This window comes from Heteronotia binoei, chromosome 1 (assembly GCF_032191835.1).
Source record: "Heteronotia binoei isolate CCM8104 ecotype False Entrance Well chromosome 1, APGP_CSIRO_Hbin_v1, whole genome shotgun sequence".
Lineage (NCBI taxonomy): Eukaryota > Metazoa > Chordata > Lepidosauria > Squamata > Gekkonidae > Heteronotia > Heteronotia binoei.
The window spans coordinates 282138855-282164696 of NC_083223.1; the positions used below are offsets into that span (position 1 = coordinate 282138855).

General features: G+C 51.5%; 2 protein-coding genes across 2 annotated transcripts in view; one reads left to right on the forward strand and one right to left on the reverse strand.

Annotated features, from left to right (window-relative positions):
• LOC132587403 (ubiquitin carboxyl-terminal hydrolase MINDY-1-like) overlaps positions 1-21031 on the forward strand; it is a 33109-nt gene extending 12078 nt beyond the window's left edge. Inside the window, 9 exon segments of the mRNA XM_060259729.1 lie at positions 3236-3293; positions 4984-5048; positions 6200-6358; positions 8516-8618; positions 13414-13556; positions 16107-16194; positions 16197-16297; positions 17476-17603; positions 20770-21031. Coding sequence (XP_060115712.1) covers positions 3236-3293; positions 4984-5048; positions 6200-6358; positions 8516-8618; positions 13414-13556; positions 16107-16194; positions 16197-16297; positions 17476-17603; positions 20770-21031 — 1107 coding nt within the window.
• A 2695-nt stretch (positions 21032-23726) lies between these two features.
• The window catches only part of LOC132587509 (annexin A9-like), a 31346-nt gene continuing 29230 nt past the window's right edge, over positions 23727-25842 (reverse strand). The window contains exon 12 of the mRNA XM_060259821.1: positions 23727-23817. Coding sequence (XP_060115804.1) covers positions 23755-23817 — 63 coding nt within the window. The 3' untranslated portion in view covers positions 23727-23754. The remainder of the gene's footprint in view (positions 23818-25842) is intronic.

Below are 25842 nucleotides of genomic sequence, written 5' to 3' on the forward strand. Positions count from 1 at the left end.
CATTTAAAGTTAAAGTTGCTTTCTTTCCACCTCTCCTTCCCCCCATTTAAAGTTAAAGTTGCTTTCTTTCCACCTCTCCTTCCCTCCATTTAAAGTTAAAATTGCTTTCTTTCCACCTCTCCTTCCCTCCATTTAAAGTTAAAGTTGCCTCTTTCCCCCTCTCCTTCCCTCCATTTAAAGTTAAAGTTGCTTTCTTTCCACCCACTTGCCAAGAAAACCCCATGAACAGTAGCAGAAGGCTAAAAGATATGGTGCTGGAAGATGAGCCCCTCAGACAGTGCCCAATATGCTACTGGGGAAGAGTGGAGGGCTAGTACAAATAATCACAGAAAGAATGAAGCGGCTGGGCCAAAGCCAAAAGGGAGGCATTTGTGAGTTTCCTGCATTGCATAGGGAGTTGGACTAGATGACCCTGAAGGTCCCTTCCAGCTCTATGAGTCTATGATTCTATGACTGTTAAGAGCGGTTCCTCAGTGGAACAGGCTTCCTCCTCGGGAGGTGGTGGGCTCTCCTTCCTTGGAGGTTTTTAAACAGAGGCTGGATGGCCATCTGACAGCAATGAGGATCCTGTGAATTTAGGGGGAGGTGATTGTGAGTCTTCTGCATTGTGCAGGGGGTTGGACTAGATGACCCTGGAGATCCCTTCCAACTCTAGGATTCTATGCTTCCACAGGCTTTCTCGGGAGGTGGTGGGCTCTTCTTCCTTGGAGGTTTTTAAGCAGAGGCTAGATGGCCATCTGACAGCAATGAGGATCCTGTGAATTTAGGGGGAGGTTTTGTGAGTTTCCTGCATTGTGCAGGGGGGCTGGACTAGATGACCCTGGAGGTCCCTTCCAACTCTAGGATTCTATGACTGTTAAGAGCAGTTCCTCAGTGGAACAGGCTTCATTGGGAGGTGGTGTCTTCTTCTTCCTTGGAGGTATTTCAACAGAGGCTAGGTGGCCATCTGACAGCAATGAGGATCCTGTGAATTTAGAAGGAGGTGTTTGTGAGTCTCCTGCATTGTGCAGGGGGTTGGACTAGATGACCCTGGAGGTCCCTTCTAGCTCTGCGATTCTATGCGTGAGGTGTGCTAATGAGCTCCAACACCTCTTTTTCTACAAAACGATCCCTGTTCTGGTGAGTATCTGCCGTTAAGGGCTGCCACAAGCCATGCGACTGTTCAGTTCAGTTTTCCAAGAGCTGAGATTGCTGTTATTTCAAGGCCTCCCCCTGAATGAATGATGGCATAAATCTGAGTTGCAGCATCAGAGCGTAGAGTTCCTGACAAGGCCTTGTCTCCTGGGCTGGCCCAGTCTTGCCAAGAAGGAGGACTCTGGAGACCATTTTTAATGGCCGGAATATGCAAACAAAGCACACGTTGCGATTGTTTTTGGCACAGAGCTTGCTGCTTGGCGAAGGCTGAAAACGTTTTCGATGCTCCAGAGTCATGGTATGCAATGCTTGTCCATTGATGCTCTGCTATCTAAACTAGGTGGGTCTGGGGGTCTTCCTTTATAAGGGTCAGAATCATAGAATCCTAGAGTTGGAAGGGACCTCCAGGGTCATCTAGTCCAACCCCCCTGCACAATGCAGGAAACTCGAAACACCTCCCCCTAAATTCACAGGATCTGCATTGCTGTCAGAGGGCCATCTAGCCTCTGTTGAAAAACCTCCAAGGAAGGAGAGCCCACCACCTCCCAAGGAAGCCTGTTCCACTGAGGAATCACTCTAACAGTCATAGAATCATAGAATTGGAAGAGGCCTCAGGGTCATCTAGTCCACCCCCCTGCACAAGGCAGGAATCTCACAAACACCTCCCCCTAAATTCACAGGATCTTCATTGCTGTCAGATGGCCATCTAGCCTCTGTTTAGAAACCTCAAGGGAAGGAGAGCCCACCACCTTCCAAGGAAGTCTGTTCCACTGAGGAACCGCTCTAATGGTCAGGAAGTTCTTCCTAATGTTGAGCCTGAAACTCTTCTGATTTAATTTCAACCCATTGGTTCTGGTCCTACCTTCCAGGGCCACAGAAAGCAATTCCACACCATCCTCTATATGATAGCCCTTCACGTAGAAACATAGAATCATAGAGTTGGAAGGGACCTCCGGGGTCATATATTCCAACCCCCTGCACAAGGCAGGAAACTCCCCCTAAGTGCACAGGATCCTCATTGCTGTCAGGTGGCCATCTAGCCTCTGTTTCAAAACCTCCAAGGTAGGAGAGCCCACCACCTCCCCAGGAAGCCTGTTCCACTGAGAAACTGCTCTAACGGTCAGGAAGTACTTTGGTCAGGAAGTTCTAACGGTCAGGAAGTCCTTGAAGATGGTGATCCTATCATCTCAGCCACCTTCTCTCCAGGCTAAACATGCCCAGCTCCTTCAACCTGTCTTCATAGGACTTGGTTGCTAACCTCCTGGCATAGACCGTGGTTGAATTACTGAGATTTTGTAAATAGTTCTATTCCAAACTTTGAAAGATAAGTCCAATCAGTAGGCGTCATGTTGTCAAAAAAAAGGTGCCGGGGCTCATTAGCACAACTCCGTTGCATAACATATTTGCATTTACCACACCCCCTGACATCACCGGAGAAGGTGTACTAAGTTATATCAGCTCAGTATCTATCTTGAAATGCTTCTTGAATTAGAATTGCCTTCATAAAACCTTACTCCCATCATACTTTAAAAATGACTTTCTCCTATGTGGCAGGAAGAGGATCTCCATCGGTTTCTGTTTTATATGTGTTGGGTTATTTTCCCATTTTTGGCGGGGAAAAATATTGGAAAGTTTGTCAGATCTTATAGTTGAGCACAATTCTCCCAGGGGGTTTGAGCAGCGGAGCCCAGATGCAAGTATTTGGGGGAGAGGGCAGGTAAGAAAGAAAGAGCACAATAAAATTTAGAGGTTCCGAAGCTGTGCTCCTATGAGCTCCTGCCCAGAATGAGGCCCGCCAATAAGTATACAAAAGTTTATTTTAAGAACATAAGAGAAGCCCTGTTGGCCTGATCCAGCATGGCATATTAGACTCTTAGACCAATGAGTGCTAACGTTTTAAGCATGTTTTATTTCAAGTAAAAAAAACCCCTTTAATTATGGCCGTGTCCTTATAAAGTTTATATCTCTGCTACCTAATCTAAAATAGGAACACACAAATGGCCCGGCCCGACAAGGTCTCATTTATGTCAGCTCCGGCCCTCATAACAACTGAGTTTGACACACCTTCTCTAAATTCTCCCTGACGTCTCTTTGCTCTCAGGTCAAGCTGCCTCCCCAGAAAGAAGTGGTCACGTCCGACGAACTGATGGCACATCTCGGTGAGTTGTAGGTTGACATGGAGAGGGGGGGAGACGGTTCACATCTCCTGGGGGGGGGATGTCTTTTCTTTCATTCTTTGCAATGTCTTGGCTCTGAGCGTGCAGCCTGAAGCTGGCTGCTGTAGAGTGAATAGCTCGCCCACCCACAGGTCTTGGGAAAGGTTGTTCCCAGTCCTGTGAGAGGATTGCCAACTCTGGGTTGGGAAATTCCTGGAGATTTGGGGGTGGAGTCTGCAGAAGGCAGGAGTTGGGAAGGGGAGGATCTCTGAGGGGCATGGTGGTGGTGGTGGTATTGGGTTTATATCCCGCCCTCCAATCCGAGTCTCAGCGTCTCAGAGCAGCTCACAATCTCCTTTTACCTTCCTCCCCCCACAACAGACACCCTGTGAAGTAGGTGGGGCTGAGAGAGCTCTCTCAGAAGCTGCCCTTTCCAGGGCAACTCCTATGAGAGCTATGGCTGACCCAAAGCAATTTCAGCAGCTGCAAGTGGAGGAGTGGGGAATCAAACCTTTGTCATGCGGGGCACCAGTCTAATATTTTCAGGATCAAAATTCCACACTTTTCCGGCTGGTTACACTCTCCTGATGTTAGCCACAGGGGCCAACCAGTTCCTCTGGAGGACCAGCAACACGGCAGAGAGGCTGAGTCCTTCCTCTGAGAAGAGCATCAGAAGAGCCCTGCTGGGTCAGACCAGTGAGGGTCCATCTAGTCCAGCCTCCTTTCTCACACAGTGACCACCCAGTTCCTCTGGAGGGCCAACAGCAGGGCAGAGAGGCTAAGGCCTTCCCCTGAGAAGAACCTCAGAAGAGCCCTGCTGGGTCAGACCACAGAGGGTCCATCTAGTCCAGCCTCCTGTCTCACACAGTGGCCAGCCAGTTCCTCTGGAGGGCCAATAACAGGGCAGAGAGGCCAAGGCCTTCTCCTGAGAGGAACCTCAGAAGAGCCCTGCTGGGTCAGACCAGTGAGGGTCTATCCAGTTCAGCCTCTTGTCTCACACAGAGGCCAGCCAGTTCCTCTGGAGGGCCAACAACACGGCAGAGAGGCCAAAGGCCTTCCTCTGAGAAGAGCATCAAAAGAGCCCTGCTGGGTCAGACCAGGGAGGGTCCATCTAGTCCAGCCTCCTGTCTCACACAGTGGCCAGCCAGTTCCTCTGCAGGGCCAACCACAGGGCAGAAAGGCCGAGGCCTTCCCCTGAAAAGAACATCAGAAGAGCCCTGCTGAATCAGACCAGTGAGGTTGCATCGGACTGGTGCCCCAGTTGACAAACGTATTGTGAACGAGCCAGAGCGCATTGACTTGCGGTGGAAGCCTGTGGTTGAGAAAGATGTGAGTGCCGAAGCCGATCTCCTTGGGCTACAAAGATTTTCTTCTACTATCATTTTGAGATCTGGCAACGAACACAGGCGAATTGGAAAAGTGACTGTTGGTTATATTGGCCAATTGGACATTTTTGGGACACTGTGTGAGAGTTTGGGCTTTGATACCTTATTTTGGAACCATATATGTTGATTGCGTGATGTATTGAATAAGTATTTATCGGTTGTGCTACACGGTTGTTTGTCTTGTCTGTACATCTGGGTAGAATCGGGCACACCAGGTATGTCGTTTTCCCCAAAAATTTGCTAATGAAGAAGGACATGGCATTCTCTCTCTCTCTCTCTTTTTTTTTGTCTTCGCTTTGTCTCAAAAGGGGATTGGATCTTATCTATTAAGCCCCAAAAGGAGTCAGAAGTTCTCCAGCTCAATTTCCAACAGGTAGGTAAAGTCTGAGTTGCTTCATTTGGTTGACAGATCGAGCCTGTTTTTGCCCTGCCTCTAACCCATTCAAGAGAGAAACTGGAGATAACCAGCTGTACTGATAACTACATAAATTGCTTTGAGATTATTACACCGATCGTATGCTTCTGCTAATAAATTTATAACACTCGCCATGTCTTACAGTATTTGCAATTTTGGAATAACAATTTCCCATACAGTAACCGGGATAATCGTACAGAGTCCATAATATTCAGAACTGAATCTGCTTCATCAATATCATGGCTGTGTAAGGTGACAATATTTCTTTCAAGGACAAGTGACGCTTCCAGTAACAATATGGCGTGTTTCTAGGCTTGCCAATCCCCAGGTCCCAGCGGGGGTTCTTCTGCTTTCCCAGGCTCCTTCCCGCCCCCAGTCAGCTGGCCAGCGGGGGGAAGCCCCGCCCCAAAAGCCACCATGTAACTTTCCCCCTCCGGAGGCTTCAGTCTCCGATTGAAAAGTTTTCCTCTTGGGATGGGGTGTCTGTGTTATTTTGAAGAAGCTGGCAGCAACTCGTGAGTAGAGAGGCCAGTCCCTCGCTTCAGAGTCGCCAGAAACGGCGGGGGGGGGGGGAGGGAGGGAAACGTCTGCTGAGCACTTCATTATTCCCTATGTGGAGATCGATTCTCATAGGGTATAATGGGGAACTGATCTGGAGGTTTCGGGGGCTCTGGGGGAGCTGTTTTTTGAGGTAGAGGCACCAAATTTTTAGTATAGTATCTAGTGCCTCTCCTCAAAGCACCCCCCAAGTTTCAAAACGATTGAACTAGGGAGTTCAATTCTAGAAGCCCCAAAAGAAGGTCCCCCTATCCATTATTTCCTATGGAAGGAAGACATTTAAAAAGGTGTCCTCGTACCTCCAGATGAGAGTCCTCGCACTTAACCACTACACCAAGTGAGCAGTTGCTTACAAAAGCCCATACCCTCCTGCAAATTTTGTTAAACTTTGTTCTATTATGATTAATAATAACCATGAGGGCGATAGGTCCAAAGGGGCCTCCAGTTTCAATGTAGCCCTCTTCATCCTCCCAAAACCCAATCTTAGAAGCTCTTCCTTCTCCTCTTCCAAAATTCCCCAACCCCTTCCCGCTCGTCTTCTCTCCTCCCAGAACGTCAACGACGCCATGACGGTCCTCCCCAAACTCTCCACGGGGCTGGATGTGAACGTGAGGTTTACGGGAGTCTCTGATTTTGAATACACCCCCGAGTGCATCGTCTTCGACCTCCTCAACGTGCCCCTTTATCACGGGTGGCTGGTGGACCCACAGGTAAGCGTTTCCAACTTCCCCCGGGCGATGCAGGAATTGGGGCTTGCGACTGTACACAGGTGGCCGGTGGGGGCCCCAGAGGATTCTGGGACTTGGCCAGTGCAGAGCTGAAACTGAGCTTCTGGCTGCCAGGGGGGGAGAAGGTCTCAGTTCCCCCCCCCCCCGCCTTTCTTGCCATTAAGGCACAGCTGACTTACGGTGACCCTACAGCCCTAACTCCCGAGCCGCGGACCACTACGGGCCGCGGCCTTTTTGCAACTACCAGATTGCCCCCCCGCCGCCCCACCAGCCCTCACGATGCCACAATGGAGCTGAGAGAAGTCTTCTTCTGCACGTACTTCAAAGTGTTAGATGGCATACCGGCCGCATCGAAGCTGCTAAGGCTCAGCTTCAACGCTGCTCAGCGTGACGGGAGGGAGGGAGGGCAGCAATGGAGCGCCGCCCTGCATTGCAGCGCCAGAGGGGAGGGAGGGAGGGAAGGTGGGGAAGCCACGGAGTTAAAGTCCGGCCGGCCGCTTCTTTGGTGGGTCGCCTGCCACTGCGGAGGCACTGCGAGGGGGTGGGGGCGGTGAGGCTGCATAGCGCCTTGAGAGGAGGGGGGCAAGGTGGCAAGGCTGCATGGCACGGGGTGGCGGCGAGGCTGAGCAGTGCTACGGGGAGGCGGGGCTGAATTCGGTGCCGTCAGCCTGCTGGCCCTGGGGGTGCGTGGGCAGGCCGACCCTGGGGCCGGTCCCCGGTACCAAGAATGTTGCAGGGTTTTCAAGGCAAGAGATGTCCAGAGGTGGTTTTGCTGCTGCTGTCAGGTTCTGTCAAGGTTTTCCTTCAATAATTATGACTCTCCATGTGTTTGGATAAGCATTTATTACAAGGCGTAAGAACATAAGAAAAGCCATGTTGGATCAGGCCAATGGCCCCTCCAGTCCAACACTCTGTGTTATATAAGAACATAAGAGAAGCCATATTGCATCGGGCCAGTGGCCCACCCAGTCCAACACTCTGTGTCACATAAGAACATAAGAGAAGCCATGTTGGATCAGGCCAATGGCCCCTCCAGTCCAACACTCTGTGTTATATAAGAACATGAGAAGCCATGTTGGATCGGGCCAGTGGCCCACCCAGTCCAACACTCTGTGTCACACAGTGGCCGAATATATATATATACTGTGGCTAATAGCCACTGATGGACCTCTGCTCCATATTTTTATCCAATCCCCTCTTGAAGCTGGCTATGCTTGTAGCCGCCACCACCTCCTGGGGCAGTGAATTCCACTCCTGTGGCAGTGAATGTTAATCACCCTTTGGGTTAAGAAGGACTTCCTTTTATCCGTTTTAACCTGACTGCTCAGCAATTTCATTGAATGCCCACGAGTTCTTGTATTGTGAGAAAGGGAGAAAAGGACTTCTTTCTCTACTTTCTCCATCCCGTGCATGATCTTGTAAACCTCTATCATGTCACCCCGCAGTCGACATTTCGCCAAGCTAAAGAGCCCCAAGCATTTTAACCATTCTTCATAGGGGAAGTGTTCCAACCCTTTAATCATTCTAGTTGCCCTTTTCTGGACTTTTTCCAGTGCTATAATATCCTTTTTGAGGTGCAGTAACCAGAACTGCACACAGTATTCCAAATGAGACCGCACCATCGATTTATACAGAGGCATTATGATACTGGCTGATTTGTTTTCAATTCCCTTCCTAATAATTCCCAGCATGGTGTTGGCCTTTTTTTATTGCAAACGCACACTGTCTTGACATTTTCAGTGAGTTATCTACCACGACCCCAAGATCTCTCTCTTGGCCAGTCTCTGCCAGTTCACACCCCATCAACTTGTATTTGTAGCTGGGATTCTTGGCCCCAATGTGCATTACTTTGCACTTGGCCACATTGAGCCTTATCTGCCATGTTGACGCCCACTCACCCAGCCTCAACAGATCCCTTTGGAGTGCCTCACAATCCTCTCTGCTTCTCACCACCCTGAACAATTTAGTGTCATCTGCAAAAGGCGGGGTATATTGATACATTGGCCATGCTGGCTGGGGCTGATGGGAGTTGTAGGCAAAAAAAAACCCTGGAGAGCTACCGCTGGCTACCCCTGCTGTAGGCTATCCCTTCCGTAGCAATCCGGAACTCAACATATTTCCGATATTGTCTCTCCTCAGTTAGTAGAGGTGGCCCAAGCCATTGGCAAACTGAGCTACAACCAGCTGGTGGAGAAGATTATCACCTGCAAACACTCCAAGGACCCCAATTTGGTGACAGAAGGTAAGAGCCGCTGGACTGCGCTGGTTAGCCAGGAATCAGAGGTGGTTATTTTGTAGGGGGTAACTGATCAGGATTTGGTCTCTAGCCCACCCACCTCAGCTGCTGCTCAAAGATAGTTTAAGAACAGAAGAGAAGCCCTGTTGGATCAGGCCAATGGCCCATCCTGTCCAACACTGTGTATCACACAGTGGCCAAAAAAACCCAGGGGCCATCAGGAGGTCCACTAGTGGGGCCAGGACATTAGAAGCCTTCCCACTGTGCCCCCCCAAGCATTGAGAAGACAGAGCATCGCTGCCCCAGACACAAGAACATAAGAGAAGCCCTGTTGGATCAGGCCAATGGCCCCTCCAGTCCAACACTCTGTGTCACACAGTGTCCAAAAAAACCCAGGTGCCATCAGGAGGTCCTTCAGTGGAGCCAGGACACTAGAAGCCCTCCCACTGTTGCCCCTCCCAAGCACCAAGACTCAGAAAGAACCTGGGGACTTCGGGGTGGAGCTGGGAGACTCTGGAGGATAGGGCTGCCAAGCCCCCAGTCTGGGTGGGGAATCCCCCACCCGGGAGGAACCTCCCCCTACATCGCTGGCGCAATGACGTCACCCGGAAGTGACGTCATCAAAATGGCGGGGCCGCTCTAGGCGTTTCCAGGAAAACTCTATGGTTTCCCCGGACGCTCTAGCTACTTGGGAGGGAAAACTTTATGGTACAATAGGTACCATAGAGTTTTAACCTCCTAAACAGCTAGAGCGTCCGGGAAAACCGTAGTTTTCCTGGAAACGCCTAGAGCGGCGCCACCATTTTTGATGACGTCACTTCCGAGTGATGTCATTGCGAGGCGCACGTGCGATAGTCCCCTGCTATGGGAAGCTGGGGACTTGCCAACCCTATAAGGGGCAGAGCCAGGAGACTTTCTCATTCCTCCCCGAAACAAAAATACAGTACTGCACTTCCACTGAATACTGTCTTCATTTCCCCATACCCCAGAAGAAGGTAGTTATTCCATTAAACAAAACTGAACATGCGCACACACACACACAAAGCAGCTAAATTAAACACAGCACACACACACTCTCGTGATCTCACTGGAGCAATTGACTCACTGGAGCTGCTAGATGTAACCATTTGGGGTATTTCAATTGTAAACGCTGGTATCTGGGGCTCGGGGGGGGTGTTTTTTGAGGTAGAGGCACAAAATTGGCAGCATAGTGTCTTGTGCCTCTCTTCAAAACACCTTTCAAGTTTCAAAAAGATTAGACCAAGGGGTCCAATTCTGTGAGCCCCAAAAGAAAGTGCTCCTATCCTTCATTATTTCCAATGGAGGGAAGGCATTTAAAAGGTGTGCAGTCCCTTTAATATGTGATAGCCAGAATTCTTTGGAGTGCAATCATGTTTCTCACAACCTTGCTCCTGGCTCCACCCCCATATTTCCTGGCTCCACCCCCAAAATCTCCTGGCTCCACCCACAACGTCCCCAGGTGTTTCTTGAATTGGACCTGGCAATCCTAGGAGCAGCCTAAGGGGTGGAAGTTTTCAAACAGAGGGACTCTGCTGCTTCTCTTCCTTTCACACACTCACCAGGAAGACCCAGGAGCCCTCAGCCGATCGAGAGATGGCTTTCTCTGGCAGTTTCTCTCTTCCCTCTGTCTGCCAATCAATGGAAGGCTTTCTTTCTTCCTCTGTGAAGCAGTGCCTCAGTCCTCCACCAGTGGAACACAACAGACCTCGATTGGTGGTCTGATGGGCCGAAGTACAGTCCCAACCAATCAGGGTGCTCCATTTTGCCACCACGAAAGGGGCTTTTATTGTATGAAGGATACGCTTTCGAGAAACGCAGCTCTCTTCGTCAGGTGCTGCGTGCGTCTGACGAAGAGAGCTGCGTTTTTTGAAAGCTTTATGCTGCAGTACAATTTGGTAGCCTTACCGCTGCTACTGGACTCTTGATTATTTTTCAGCAACAGGCTCACACGGCTGACTCCTCTGACTGTTGACAGAGAGTTCTCAGCTAGACACAGGGGTGATGAGAAGTGTTCTTATTTAAACCTGTGTTTATTTAAACCTGTTCAGATTTAAATCTGTGGTGGCGCGTTCCCTCCGGCCTGTCTGTGCTCCCACAGGCGAAGAAAGAGCCACCGTCCATGAATTTGTATGAGGATCTATATGCATGCACCTGTTTTGAAAGCGTTTTTGGCCCCTGCAGCAGGGCGTGGGAAAACTCCCGCGAGCTGGTTATTCTCGGGCTACGCCCACGTTTGTGAGAGAAACGTCTGCAACTAGTGGAGCTGGAGAAGTGTGAAACTCGAGCTTTGCATGCCGCCTCTCTGTGTAGAACTTGATTTACCTGTCTAGCACAGGGGGCCCTGACTTTTTTGAGCCTCTGGGTCCATCAGTGGCTGCTAGCCACAGTGTATCGTTGGGAGTTGGAACTCTCTGTCTGGGGCAATGATGCACTGTCTTCTTGGCGTTTGGGGGGCAGCAGTAGGAGGGCTTCTGGAATTCTGGCCCCACTGATGGACCTCCTGATGGCACCTGGGTTTTGGCCACTGTTGGACTGAATGGGCCATTGACCTGATCCAACATGGCTTCTCTTATGTCTGGGGCAGTGAATTCTGTCTTCTTGGTGCTTGGGGGGCAACAGTAGGAGGGCTTCTGAAGTCCCGGCCCCACTGGTGGACCTCTTGATGGCCCCTGGGTTTGGGTGAGGTTGCCAAGTTCCGTAGTGGGGGACTTTCGCACCAAGTGCGTGCACGACGCAATGACGTCAGCCGGAAGTGACGTCATCAAAATGGTGACACGCGTGTGGGCTGCTCTAGGCGTTTCCAGGAAAACTCTATGGATTTCCCAGACGCTCTAGCCATTTGGGAGGTAAAACTCTATGGTACCCATTGTAGAGCCAGTTTGGTGTAGTGGTTAAGTGTGCGGACTCTTATCTGGGAGAACCAGGTTTGATTCCCCACTCCTCCACTTGCACCTGCTAGCATGGCCTTGGGTCAGCCATAGCTCTGGCAGTGGTTGTCCTTGAAAGGGCAGCTGCTGTGAGAGCCCTCTCCAGCCCCACCCACCTCACAGGGTGTCTGTTGTGGGGGAGGAAGGGGAAGGAGATTGTGAGCCGCTCTGAGACTCTTCGGAGTGGAGGGCAGGATATAAATCCAATATCTTCATCTACCTCACAGGGTGTCTGTTGTGGGGGAGGAAGGTAAAGGAGATTGTGAGCCGCTCTGAGACTCTTCGGAGTGGAGGGCGGGATATAAATCCAATATCTTCTATCTTCATCTTCTTCAAATGGCTAGAGCGTCTGGGGAAAACCATAGAGTTTTCCAGGAAAATGCCTAGAGTAGCCCCGCGCACTTCTTGCCATTTTGATGATGTCACTTCTGGGTGACGTCATTGCGCCAGCGATGTAGGCCGAGGTTCCCCTCGCCGACCCAATGTAGGGACTTCACAGCCCTAGGTTGTGGCCACTGTGTGACAGAGTATTGGACTGGATGGGCCATTGGCCTGATCCAACAAGGCTTCTCTCATGTTCTTATGGGTGGAATTCCGGCACAGCGTGGTTGATGCGATAAAATGGCTGCAATAAGGATGTGAGAAAATGGCAGCTGCAGGAGGCGGAGCCAGCCACAAAATGGCGGCAGGAGCTTGCCTTCCGAAGTCATGCAGCAAAGATCCTCCTCCTCTGGTGGCAAAGCAACTTTTTAAAAAATTTGTACAGCCGATGAAATCTCCAGTGGCCAATCGGAAGCCTCGCTAGACAAAACTCCCATTTGGCCCTGCCCAAATTCTACTTGGTGGGTACCAGGAATTGTGTCAGTGACCACCTTGGTCTACCATACTTTTTACCCACCCTTCCTAAGGATAACACCGATGGGTTTCCCTTCCCCACCCTTATTCTCCTAAGAACCCTGCAGGGGAGGCTAGACAGGGAGAGAAAGACTGGCCAAGGTCACCCAAGTGAGTGTTCTGGGGATTTGAATCTGGGGTCTCCGAAAACCTAGTCTTGACACTAACCCCTGCACCATGCTAGCTTGAGGTAGGCAGAGGTATCCTTCAAGCAGTATCTTCCCTTAGTCTGGGTTTTCAGTGTGGTTATTTTCAACCCTGTCTCCTACAGAACATTTACTATTCCTCAGCCTCTGTGCCCTGTTTGTCCAGTCCTACAGGGCAGCTGGTCGGCCCCTGTGTGAGACAGGCTGGACTAGATGGACCCTCCCTGGTCTGACCCAGCAGGGCTCTTCTGAGGTTCTTCTCAGGGGAAGGCCTCGGCCTCTCTGCCCTTTTGTTGGCCCTCCAGAGGAACTGGCTGGCCCTTGTGTGAGACAGGAGGCTGGACTAGATGGACCCTCCCTGGTCTGACCCAGCAAGCCTCTTCTGATGTTCTTCTCAGGGGAAGGCCTCAGCCTCTCTGCCCTGTTGCTGGCCCTCCAGAGGAACTGGCTGGCCACTGTGTGAGATTGGAGGATGGACGAGATGGACCCTCACTGGTCTGACCCAGCAGGGCTCTTCTGAGGTTCTTCTCAGGGAAAGGCCTCGACCTCTCTGTTCTGTTGTTGGCTCTTCAGAGGAACTGGTTGGCCACTGTGTGAGACAGGAAGCTGAACTTGAAGGACCCTCCCTGGTCTGATCCAGCAGGGCTCTTCTGAGGCTCTTAAGGGGAAGGCTGGTGGTGGGCAGATGGGGCCTCACGGTTCTTCTCAGGGGAAGGCCTCGCTCTCTCTGGTTGGCCACTTTGTGAGACAAGAAGCTAGACTAGATAGACCACTGGTCTGATCCAGTTCTTCTGTTCTTTTTCCCTTTTTCAGGGCTGATAGCAGAGCAGTTTCTGGAGTCCACAGCCTCTCAGCTGACCTACCACGGCTTGTGTGAGCTGACCTCCACGGTGAAAGAGGGAGAGCTGAGCGTCTTCTTCAGGAACAACCACTTCAGCACCATGATAAAGCACAAGGCAAGTGTCGCCTCTGATGTTTTCCCAGGGCCGTGGCCCATCTTTTTGAGGCTGCCGGCACTTCTGGCACTTTGAGAGGCGGTGGTTACAAACAACCCAAAATGGCTGCCTTCAGAGGTGGAGCCAAATCCAAAATGGCTGCCTTCAGAGGTGGAACCAAACAGAACACCTCCTCCTGGGAAGAAGGAAATCCGGAAGGAGAAATGCAACCACATACTGACTTAAGGACACAAAACGTGGTTGCTCTCTAGTCCTCCTCATTCTTTGGTGGAAAACCCTTTCACTGGAATGAGGGAGAGCCGATTAACAAACCCCACAATCATTACACTTCTGTTAAATAACTTTAACCTCCTGCTGTTTGGCTCAATCTGGTGGAATGGCTGCTGGTTAAACAATCAGGGAGCCCTACTCTTCAGGAAGACACTGGCCCTCAAGAAACCATTGCAGGTTCTACAGTAGGTGGAAGTTGTCTGGGAAAGGGCAGAAACCAGCCAGAGGTGTGTGAAAATGGGTCTCCCCACTCCCTTTTCTCACAGTGTACTACTGACAGCAACCCCACCGCCCCTTCTGCTGGCCAGTCAGCACCCCCGGTCCTGATTCCAGTCAATCTCACTCCTAGATCGACCAGACGCTCTCTTGCAGGTCAGAAGACCCAAGTCCTGCAACAGAGCGGTTCAGCGGTTCCTCAGTGGACCATGCTTCCTCCTTGGGAGGTGGTGGGCTCTCCTTCCTTGGAGGTTTTTCAACAGAGGCTAGATGGCCGCCTGACAGCGATGAGGATCCTGTGAATTAGGCAGATGATGAGAGGGAGAGGGCAGGAAGGGTTGCATCCGGGCTCAGTTCTTGTAGCCCTTTCATACACGCCCAGGCGAAATGCTGGCCGCCACTTTGGTGATTTTTCTCCAGGCCAGTTTAGCCAGGGATCTTGGAGGGTTTCCCCCCCTTTTTTGCCAACTTCTGGGCATGGAGCAGGGGATGTGTGTGGGGGGGAGGTATTTGTGAAGTTCCTGCAATGTTCAGGGAGGGTTGGGCTAGATGACCCCGGGGGGGTCCCTTCCGAGTCTCTGATTCCGTGATTCTATGTCATTCATAATTTTGTGGAGCTGTTCTCTCTTTTTAAAAAGAAATACTTGTAAAAATAAATAAACAACTGGGGTGATGGCAGGGCTCCCTCTAAGCTGAGTTAGGCGTGACCTGGCTCACCGTTTTTTTCGCCTCCGGCTCACGCATTTTCGTCTTAGCCCAGGAACAATGGCCCCAGAGCACACTCATCTCTGCAGTAGCTTACCGCTTTAATGCCAGTCACTCACCAAGTAGAATTTTTGCTCACAAGGCTCCACGGATCAGAGGGAGCGTTGATGATGGGGTAGCCTCAAGAGATAGGCTTGCCAATCCCCAGGTCCCAGCGGGGGGTTCTTGCGCTTTCCCAGACTCCTTCCCGCGCCCCCAGTCAGCTGGCCGGCGGGGAGGGGGGGGAAAGGCCCCCGCCCCCTTTCCGCCTCTGGAGGCTCCAGTCTCCCGATTGAAAGGGCTTCCTCTTGGGATGGGGGTGTCTGTGTTGCTGTGAAGAAGTTGCAGCAACTCGTGAGTAGAGAGGGCCAAATCCCTCCCTCATAGACAAATTAATCAATATTTTATATACGTTATAAAACAATCCGAGAGCCAGTTTTGCCATGTCGAAATAGAGTACAAAAATATCAAAAATATTGTGCAAAAACACTCTTGACTAGTATGTACAAAATTAAGTAACTTTTCCTTCAGAAGTCAACAAGCAATGGAGGGACTCCTGTGGAACTTTATTGTTGAGTCTCAGTACTCTGTTTGGAAAATTAAGAGACTGTGTGGGGTCCTCTCCTGTAATACTGTATTCGAGACTCCTCTTTGTCTTTGATTTCTACTGGATGAATATGAATGTATGCCTACTTTTGTAGGCTGTTTATTAGATGATATAATATAAGTTACTTAATTTTGTACATACTAGTCAAGAGTGTTTTTGCACAATATTTTTGATATTTTGGTATTCCATATATTGTGCTGCCATTGTACTTTTGCATTGTTTTTTGGTGACCATGTCGAAATGGAGGGCTTAGATTTAACTATCCAATTTGTAGCAATGATAATACACGCGATCAGGCCTGCCCGGGCATACGGCCTGCAGTGCCCCCCCCCCCTCCACCACCGCGTCCCCCAACTGCCCCCTTCACAGCCCAGCAGTTGGGGTGGGGAAGGAGGCGGGGAGAAATGGCAGCAACTGGGGAGAGGGGAGGGAGGGGGAAGGAGGTCAGGGGAAGCGGCAGCAAGGCAAGGGGGGAAGACAGCAGTGATTCGAGGAAGGGAAGGATTTCCTTGTTCTTTTAACAAAAGGTGGAGGCGCCCAATTTGACACCCCCTCCAGGGCCGGCGCCCTAGGCCCAGCGTGCTGTTGACATAAGCATATGTATTATTTCAGTTTTTTTCTGCAAACTGCCACTTCCTGCGAACGGCACTTGCCTAACAAACGACCCCCCCACCCGATTGACAGTCGCCTCTTTGTGGCCTCCTCCCTTCCAGAGCCACTTATACCTCCTGGTGACGGACCAAGGCTTCCTGCACGAGGAGCAAGTGGTCTGGGAAAGCCTCCACAACGTGGACGGGACAGCTGCTTCTGCGACGCCGAGTTCCACCTCAGCCACGCCCTGGAGAAGGAGGCCGCCGGCGGCTCCCCAAGGGAGCAGCAAGCAAACCAGAGGCAGGTGGACCAGGTAAAGACACCCATACAAGGAGCCAGCGGGGGCATGGTGGTCAAGAGTGTCGGGCTCTGATCGAGAGGACCACGTTTGATTTTCCCCATTCCGCCACTTTGCACCTGCTGGGTGACCTTGCGCCAGTCACGGTTCTGTCAGAATTCTCTCAGCCCCACCTCCCTCACAGGGTGTTTGCTGTGGGGAGAGGGAGGGAAAGGAGATTGTGAGCTGCTTTGAGAGTCCGAATAAAGGGCAGGGTTAGTACTTGAAGAACATCAGAAGAGCCCTGCTGGGTCAGACTAGGGAAGGTCCATCTAGTCCAGCATCCCATCTCACATAGTGGCCAACCAGTTCCTCTGGAGGGCCAACAACAGGGCAGAGAGGCTGAGGCCTTCCCCTGAGAAGAACATCAGAAGAGCCCTGCTGGATCAGACCAGGGAGGGTCCATCTAGTCCAGCCTCCTGTCTCACACAGTGGCCAGCCAGTTCCTCTGGAGGGCCAGCAACAGGGCAGAGAGGCCGAGGCCTTCCCCTGAGAAGAGCATCAGAAAAGCCCTGCTGGGTCAGACCAGGGAGGGTCCATCTAGTCCAGCCTCCTGTCTCACACAGTGGCCAACCAGTTCCTCTGGAGGGCCAAAAACATGGTAGAGAGGCTGAGGCCTTCCCCTGAGAAGAGCCTCAGAAGAGCCCTGCTGAGTGAAACCAGGGAGGGTCCATCTAGTCCAGCCTCCTGTCTCACACAGTGGCCAACCAGTTCCTTTGGAGGGCCAACAACAGGGCAGTTGTCCTTGAAGGGGCAGCTTCTTGGAGAGCTCCCTCAGCCCCACATACCTTTTGAGAGCCTGTTTAGTGTAGTGGTGAAGTGTGCGGACTCTTATCTGGAAGAACCGGGTTTGAATCCCCACTCCTCCACTTGCAGCTGCTGGAATGGCCTTGGGTCAGCCATAGCTCTTGCGGAGGTTGTCCTTGAAAGAGCAGCTGCTGTCAGAGCTCCCCTCAGCCCCACCCACCTCACAGGGTGTCTGTTGTGGGGGAGGAAGACATAGGAGATTGTGAGCTGCTCTGAGACTCTGAAATTCAGAATGGAGGGCGGAATATAAATCCAATACAATCTTCTCTGCGCTCCTACGGGCCATTTGCTCCTGGTTACCTGTTTTTGTTGTTGCTGACCCCCCTCAATCTTTTTTTCTCCCCCAGGACTACATGATCGCCTTGTCTCTGCAGCAGCAGCAAGGGGGGGCCGTGCTGAGCGACCTCGAGTTGGCCCAGCGGCTGCAGCAGGAGGAGTACCAGCAGCCCTCCCCGGCCACCCCCCCCCGGCACAGGTAGCGTGGGTCAGGTGGGGGGCTTCTCTGGACCCCAGTTTGCCCCCACTGTCTTTTCACCCACTGTCTTTCCTTGGGGTGCCTGGGGAACAGGGCCACGGCTGTGTCTGTCTGCCACCCCCCACAGGGGGAGCGGAAAAGTGGAATGAATTTCCCACCTGGTTCCAGCATGATAAGAACATAGGAGAAGCCCTGTTGGATCAGGCCAGTGGGCCCCCTCCAGCCCAACACTCTGTGTCACATAAGAACAGAAGGAGAAGCCATGTTGGATCAGGCCAATGGCCCCTCCAGCCCAACACTCTGTGTCACATAAGAACATAAGAGAAGCCCTGTTGGATCAGGCCAGTGGCCCATCCAGTCCAACACTCTGTGTCACATAAGAACATAAGAGAAGCCCTGCTGGATCAGGCCAATGGCCCCTCCAGCCCAACACTCTGTGTCACATAAGAACAGAAGAGAAGCCATGTTGGATCAGGCCAGTGGCCCCTCCAGCCCAACACTCTGTGTCACATAAGAACATAAGAGAAGCCCTGCTGGATCAGGCCAATGGCCCCTCCAGCCCAACACTCTGTGTCACATAAGAACAGAAGAGAAGCCATGTTGGATCAGGCCAGTGGCCCCTCCAGCCCAACACTCTGTGTCACATAAGAACATAAGAGAAGCCATGTTGGATCAGGCCAGTGGCCCCTCCAGCCCAACACTCTGTGTCACATAAGAACATAAGAGAAGCCATGTTGGATCAGGCCAATGGCCCCTCCAGCCCAACACTCTGTGTCACATAAGAACAGAAGAGAAGCCATGTTGGATCAGGCCAGTGGCCCCTCCAGCCCAACACTCTGTGTCACATAAGAACATAAGAGAAGCCATGTTGGATCAGCCAGTGGCCCCCTCCAGCCCAACACTCTGTGTCACATAAGAACATACAGAGAAGCCCTGTTGGATCAGGCCAGTGGCCCCCTACCAGCCCAACACTCTGTGTCACATAAGAACATAAGAGAAGCCATGTTGGATCAGGCCAGTGGCCCCTCCAGTCCAACACTCTGTGTCACATAAGAACATAAGAGAAGCCATGCTGGATCAGCCAGTGGCCCATCCAGTCCAACACTCTGTGTCCACATAAGAACATAAGAGAAGCCCTGCTGGATCAGGCCAGTGGCCCCTCCAGCCCAACACTCTGTGTCACATAAGAACATAAGAGAAGCCCTGTTGGATCAGGCCAGTGGCCCCTCCAGCCCAACACTCTGTGTCACATAAGAACATAACAGAAGCCATGTTGGATCAGGCCAGTGGCCCCCTCCAGCCCAACACTCTGTGTCACATAAGAACATAAGAGAAGCCCTGTTGGATCAGGCCAGTGGCCTGTCCAGTCCAACACTCTGTGTCTCATAAGAACATAAGAAAAGCCCTGTTGGATCAGGCCAATGGCCCATCTATTCCAACACTCTGTGTCACATAAGAATATAAGAGAAGCCATGTTGGATCAGGCCAGTGGCCCCTCCAGCCCAACACTCTGTGTCACATAAGAACAGAAGAGAAGCCATGCTGGATCAGGCCAGTGGCCTGTCCAGTCCAACACTCTGTGTCTCATAAGAACATAAGAAAAGCCCTGTTGGATCAGGCCAATGGCCCATCTATTCCAACACTCTGTGTCACATAAGAATATAAGAGAAGCCATGTTGGATCAGGCCAGTGGCCCCTCCAGTCCAACACTCTGTGTCACACATAAGAACATAGGAGAAGCCCTGTTGGATCAGCCCAATGGCCCCTCCAGCCCAACACTCTGTGTCACATAAGAACATAAGAGAAGTCCTGTTGGATCAGGCCAGTGGCCTGTCCAGTCCAACACTCTGTGTCTCATAAGAACATAAGAAAAGCCCTGTTGGATCAGGCCAATGGCCCATCTATTCCAACACTCTGTGTCACATAAGAATATAAGAGAAGCCATGTTGGATCAGGCCAATGGGCCATCCAGTCCAACACTCTGTGTCACATAAGAACATAAGAGAAGCCATGTTGGATCAGCCCAATGGCCCCTCCAGCCCAACACTCTGTGTCACATAAGAGAAGCCATGTTGGATCAGGCCAGTGGCCCCTCCAGCCCAACACTCTGTGTCACATAAGAACATAAGAGAAGCCCTGTTGGATCAGGCCAATGGCCCATCTATTCCAACACTCTGTGTCACACATTGACCAAAACCCAGGGACCATCACGAGGGCCGAATACAGAGTATCACTGCCCCAGACAAAAGAACATAAGAGAAGCCATGTTGGATCAGGCCAATGGCCATCCAGTCCAACACTCTGTGTCACACAGTGGCCAAAACAACCAGGTGCCATCAGGAGGTCCACCAGTGGGGCCAGGACACTAGAAGCCCTCCCACTGAGCCCCCCCAAGCACCAAGAATACAGAGGATCACTAGCCCCAGACAAAGAGTTCCAACAATACACTGTGGCTAATAGCCACTGATGGACCTCTGCTCCAGATGTTTATCCAATCCCCTCTTGAAGCTAGCTATGATTGTAACCATAAGAAGATAAGAGAAGCTATGCTGGATCAGGCCAACGGCCCATCCAGTCCAACACTCTGTGTCACACAGTGGCCAAAAAAATACTCCCAGATGCCATCAGTAGGTCCACCAGTGGGGCAAGGTCACTAGAAGCCCTCCCACTGTGACCCCGACCCACCCCCCCAAGCACCAAGAATACAGAGCATCGTTGCCCCAGACAGAGAGTTCCAACAATACCCTGGGGCTAAAAGCCACTGATGAAGGAAGGCAGGCAGGCATATGGGTGGAGGAAGAGGAAGAGAGAAGTGGAAAGAAAGCAACTTTATCTCTAAATGCATTCTCCAAGCTGCTGGCTGGCCTAGCTTGGAGAAGTGATTTGAAGAGACAGATGCCTTCTCCAAGCTGGCTGATGGGCCACTGGGGGCTTGGAGAGCTACACAATATGTGTGAAAGAGCCACATTTTAGCCACCCATATCTTAGCCCCAGCTCGTGATCTGTGGGTATTAGCTCGTGCTTTACCTCCTTCCGTGCACCCTGTCTCCTCACCCTGATCCATTTTGTCCTGATCCATTTCAGCATCCGCAGCCGTCCCTTTCTTGGAAGAAAAAAGCACCTGAGCTCTCTTGACTTATCCCCGTGCTTCTTGTTTCCCTTTCAGGGGCGAGGACAGTCCCCTGCCCGTCCCACCGGGGAGCGCAGGCCACGGCAGAAACAGGATTCGGACTGCATCGTCCTGTAATGCCAACAATGCCCGGGCGCCCCGAGCACCCCCTTTGCAAACTGCCAGAACCTGCCATGGAAGAAAAGTTCTCCTCGTGGGCACATTCAAAGACTTCTATTTAAAGTCTCCCCGTCCCCCGGGGGCCAAAAAAACCAAAATTTTAAAATGCAAAACCTTGGAAAAGAAACTTGTGTTCTAATTCTCTTCCTCCAAACCATCCTGCAACCTGATCTATGGTTCTTTCAAGTGGGGCTTGGCTTTAGAACGGAGAGAATTGCAGGTTGGGGTGTTTTGGGGGGAGGAACGATCAGGGGAGGGACGGTGGCTCAGTGGTAGAGCATCTGCTTGGGAAGCAGAAGGTCCCAGGTTCAATCCCCGGCATCTCCAGAAAAGGATCCAGGCAAATAGGTGTGAAAAACCTCAGCTTGAGACCCTGGGGAGCCGCTGCCAGTCTGAGAAGACAATACTGACTTTGATGGACCAAGGGTCTGATTCAGTAGAAGGCAGCTTCATATGTTAGCGATCGTGCCCACTGGAGGCTGCTCCACCGTAGAGGTGAACAGAAGGAAAAACCGGCAGAGGCTAAGATCCAACGATAATTGGGCCTTGCAGCCTCGTTTTGCCTCAGGGTCCATGCAGGGAAAGGAGAGAGGGATTTAACCCTTCAACATACTCTTGGTTGTGCTAATCAAAATCGACTCTGTGTTTAAGAACATAAGAAAAGCCGTGTTGGATCAGGCCAGTGGCCCATCCAGTCCAACACTCTGTGTCACATAAGAACATAAGAGAAGCCATGTTGGATCAGGCCAGTGGCCCCTCCAGTCCAACACTCTGTGTCACATAAGAACATAAGAGAAGCCATGTTGGATCAGACCAGTGGCCCCTCCAGTCCAACACTCTGTGTCACATAAGAACATAAGAAAAGCCGTGTTGGATCAGCCGGTGGCCCCTCCAGTCCAACACTCTGTGTCACATAAGAACATAAGAGAAGCCCTGTTGGATCAGGCCAATGGTCCCTCCAGTCCAACACTCTGTGTCACATAAGAACATAAGAAAAGCCGTGTTGGATCAGGCCGGTGGCCCCTCCAGTCCAACACTCTGTGTCACATAAGAGAAGCCCTGTTGGATCAGGCCAATGGTCCCTCCAGTCCAACACTCTGTGTCACATAAGAACATAAGAAAAGCCGTGTTGGATCAGGCCAGTGGCCCATCCAGTCCAGCACTATGTCACTCAGTGGCCAAAAATCTGATATAAATAAATAAATAAACCAGGGGTCCTCAGGAGGTCCACCAGCAAGGCCAGAACTCCAGATGCCCTCCCACTGTTGCCCCCCCCAAAGCACCAAGCATAGAGAGTCACTGCCCCAGACATAAGAACATAAGAGAAACCATGTTGGATCAGGCCAATGGCCCATCCATTCCAACACTCTGTGTCACACAATGGCCATAACCCAGGGACCATCAGAAGGTCCATCAGTAGGGCCAGAGCTTCAGAAGCCCTCCCACTCTTGCCCCCCCCAACACCAAGAAGCCAGAGCATCACTGCCCCAGACATAAGAACATAAGAGAAGCCATGTTGGCTCGGGCCAGTGGCACATCCAGTCCAACACTCTGTGTCACACAGTGGCCAAAAACCCCAGGTGCCATCAGGAGGTCCATCAGTGGGGCCAGGACACTAGAAGTCCCCCCCCACTGTGCCCCCCCAAGCACCAAGAATACAGAGCATCCCTGCCCCAGACATAAGAACGTAAGAGAAGCCCTGTTGGATCAGGCCAATGGCCCATCCACTCCAACACTCTGTGTCACACAATGGCCAAAACCCAGGGACCATCGGGAGGTCCACCAGTAGGGCCAGAACTCCAGAAGCCCTCCTACTCTTGCCCCCCAAGCACCAAGAAGACACAGCATCACCGCCCCGGACAGAGTAGTTCCATCTCTTGGTTGTGGCTAATAGCCGCTCCAGAACATCTGCTCCGTGACTTTTAACTAAGGAGCGGCAAGGCTGCCGTCGTGTGGTGGGAATAGAAAGGCACTCTGCACACGCTCAGCGATATTTTTCTTTATTATTATGTATAAAGTTGTCATATGTCAGGGAGGGGCGGCGTCAAAAAGGAGAAGGAGGCGTGTTAAATGGGCGTGGCCAGAAGGACAAGCTCCAGCCCTCTTTGCAAATGTATTCCACCCCCCACCCAGTCGCATCGCTGATTACTTTCCAGTCGCCCTGCCAAATGTTTTATCCCACACTTCTCCAGAAGCTCAGCAAGACGTGTTCTCTCCTCCATATTTTGTCCACACAACAGTCTTGTGAGGCAGGTCAGGCCGACCGGAAGCAATGGATTCAAGGTCACGGAGAGAGCTCAGCGGGGAATGCCTAGTGGCAGCGAAGGAGGAGGAGACGAGGAAGAGGAGGAGGAGATCGGATTTATACCCTGCCCTTCACTACCCGAAGGAGCCTCAAAGCGGCTCACAATCTCCTTTCCCTTCCCTTCCCCACAACAGACACCCCGTGAGGTAGCTGGAGCTGAGAGAGTTCTGACAAAAGCCGCTCTTGAGAGAAGAGCTCTGAGAGAGTTACGACGGACCCAAGGTCACTCCAGCAGTTGCACGTGGAGGAGGGGGGACTCGAAACAGGTTCTCGAGGGAGGTGAAGGGACACCCCTCATGGGGGCGCTGCCAATTTATTTTTTGAAAGGGGGCAGAGCCCTGTCGGCCCCACTGCTGGCCACAGCCTTGTGGCCCGGGCTGGCCTAACTGGGGGGGGGGGGGGGTGATGTGAAGAAGTGCCACAAATTTTGTTACACTCGAAGGTGCTCTTGGATTCTGGCTCTCTTCTGCTGCAGAGGGTGGGGAGGAGAGAACAATTCCTGTGGGTGTTTGAAGGGGGGAGTGCCTCTGTCCATCGCAGTCCCTCGCCAGAGGGTTTCAGAGATCTTCTGCCCTGCACAGACCCAGCAAGAGATCCCGGTACTGGCCTTGCGTTTCAGCCTGGAAGGAAATAAAAGAGTGGTTCGACAGGCATCATAGCATCATGCAGCTGGAAGGGACCTCCAGGGTCATCTAGTCCAGCCCCCTGCACAAGGCAGGAAACTTACAAACACCTCCCCCTAAATTCACAGGGTCCTCATTGTTGTCAGATGGCCATCTAGCCTCTGTCGAAAAACCTCCAAGGAAGGAGAGCCCACCACCTCTTGAGGAAGCCTGTTCCACTGAGGAACCACTCTTAACAGTCATAGAATCATAGAATTGGAAGAGACCTCCAAGGTCATCTAGTCCAGCCTCCTGCACAATGCAGGAAACTCACAAACACCTCCCCCTAAATTCACAGGATCCTCATCGCTGTCAGAGGGCCATCTAGCCTCTGTTGAAAAACCTCCAAGGAAGGAGAGCCCACCACCTCCCAAGGAGGAAGCCTATTCCACTGCAGAACTGCTCTTAACAGTCATAGAATCATAGAATTTGAAGAGACCTCCAAGTCATCTAGTCCAGCCCCCTGCACAATGCAGGAAACTCACAAATCCCTCCCCCTAAATTCACAGGATCTTTATTGCTGTCAGATGGCCATCTAGCCTCTGTCTAAAAACCTCCAAGGAAGGAGAGCCCACCACCTCCCAAGGAGGAAGCCTGTCCACTGAGGAACCGCTCTTAACAGTCATAGAATCATAGAATTGGAAGAGACCTCCAAGGTCATCTAGTCCAGCCCCCTGCACAATGCAGGAAACTCACAAATCCCTCCCCCTAAATTCACAGGATCTTTATTGCTGTCAGATGGCCATCTAGCCTCTGTTGAAAAACCTCCAAGGAAGGAGAGCCCACCACCTCCTGAGGAAGCCTGTTCCACTGAGGAACCGCTCTTAACAGTCATAGAATCATAGAAATGGGAGAGACCTCCAAGGTCATCTAGTCCAACCCTCTGCACAATGCAGGAAACTCACAAACACCTCCCCCTGAATTCACATGATCTTCATCACTGTCAGATGCCCATCTAGCCTCTGTTTAGAAACATCCAAGGAAGGAGAACCCACCACCTCCCAAGGAGGAAGCCTGTTCCACTGTGGAACCACTCTAACGGTCAGGAAGTTCTTCCTAATGTTGAGCCAGAAACTCTTTTGATTTAATTTCAGCCTGATGGTTCTGGAACTACCTTCTGAGGCCACAGAAAGCAATTCCACACCATCCTCTCTAGCACAGCCCTCAAATCCTTGAAGATGGTGATCATATCACCTCTCAGCCGCCTCCTCTCCAGGCTAAACATGCCCAGCTCCTTCAACTTTTCTTCATAGGTCTTGGTCTCCAGAACCCTCACCATCTTCGTCATCCTCCTCTGGACCCGTTCCAGCTTGTCTAAATCCTTAAAATGTGGTGCCCAAAACTGAACACAAGACTCCAGGTGAGGTCTTACCAGAGCAGAGCAAAGCGATACCATCACATCACGTGATCTGGACACTATACTTCTGTTGATACAGCCCAAAATTGCATTTGCCTTTTTAGCCACCGCATCATGTGGTTCTCATGTTCAGCGTATGGTCCACTAAGACCCCGAGATCCTTTTCGCACAGACTACTGCTAAGACAGGTCTCCCCCATCCTATAACCATGCGTTGGATTTTTCCTACCTAAATGCAGAATTAAAAAACGATAACATGAAAAACGTAAGGGCAGATCTATTTTCTCCTCCTGATGAAGACTGTGAGGACCTTCAGTGGGGGCTTGAAAAGGGGTGTCATTGGAGGCTTCTAGTCCTGGCATCGGCACAGAAGTTCTCTCAACAGCTGGCAGAAAAAGTCCCGGATAGTATAGTGTAGCGGGAAGGGCAGAAGCCAAGACTAGAAGCCTCCAATGACACCCCTTTTCAAGCCCCCACTGAAGCCCCACCCGCAGACTTCGTCAGGTCAGCCCTTACGTTTCTCATGTTCTCAGTTTTTAATTTAAAATACAGGGAAATGCAAGATTCTGAGCAGGGGCTTGGAATTTGCTCGAGATGATGCAAGGGAACCTGGAATACCAGAAGTCT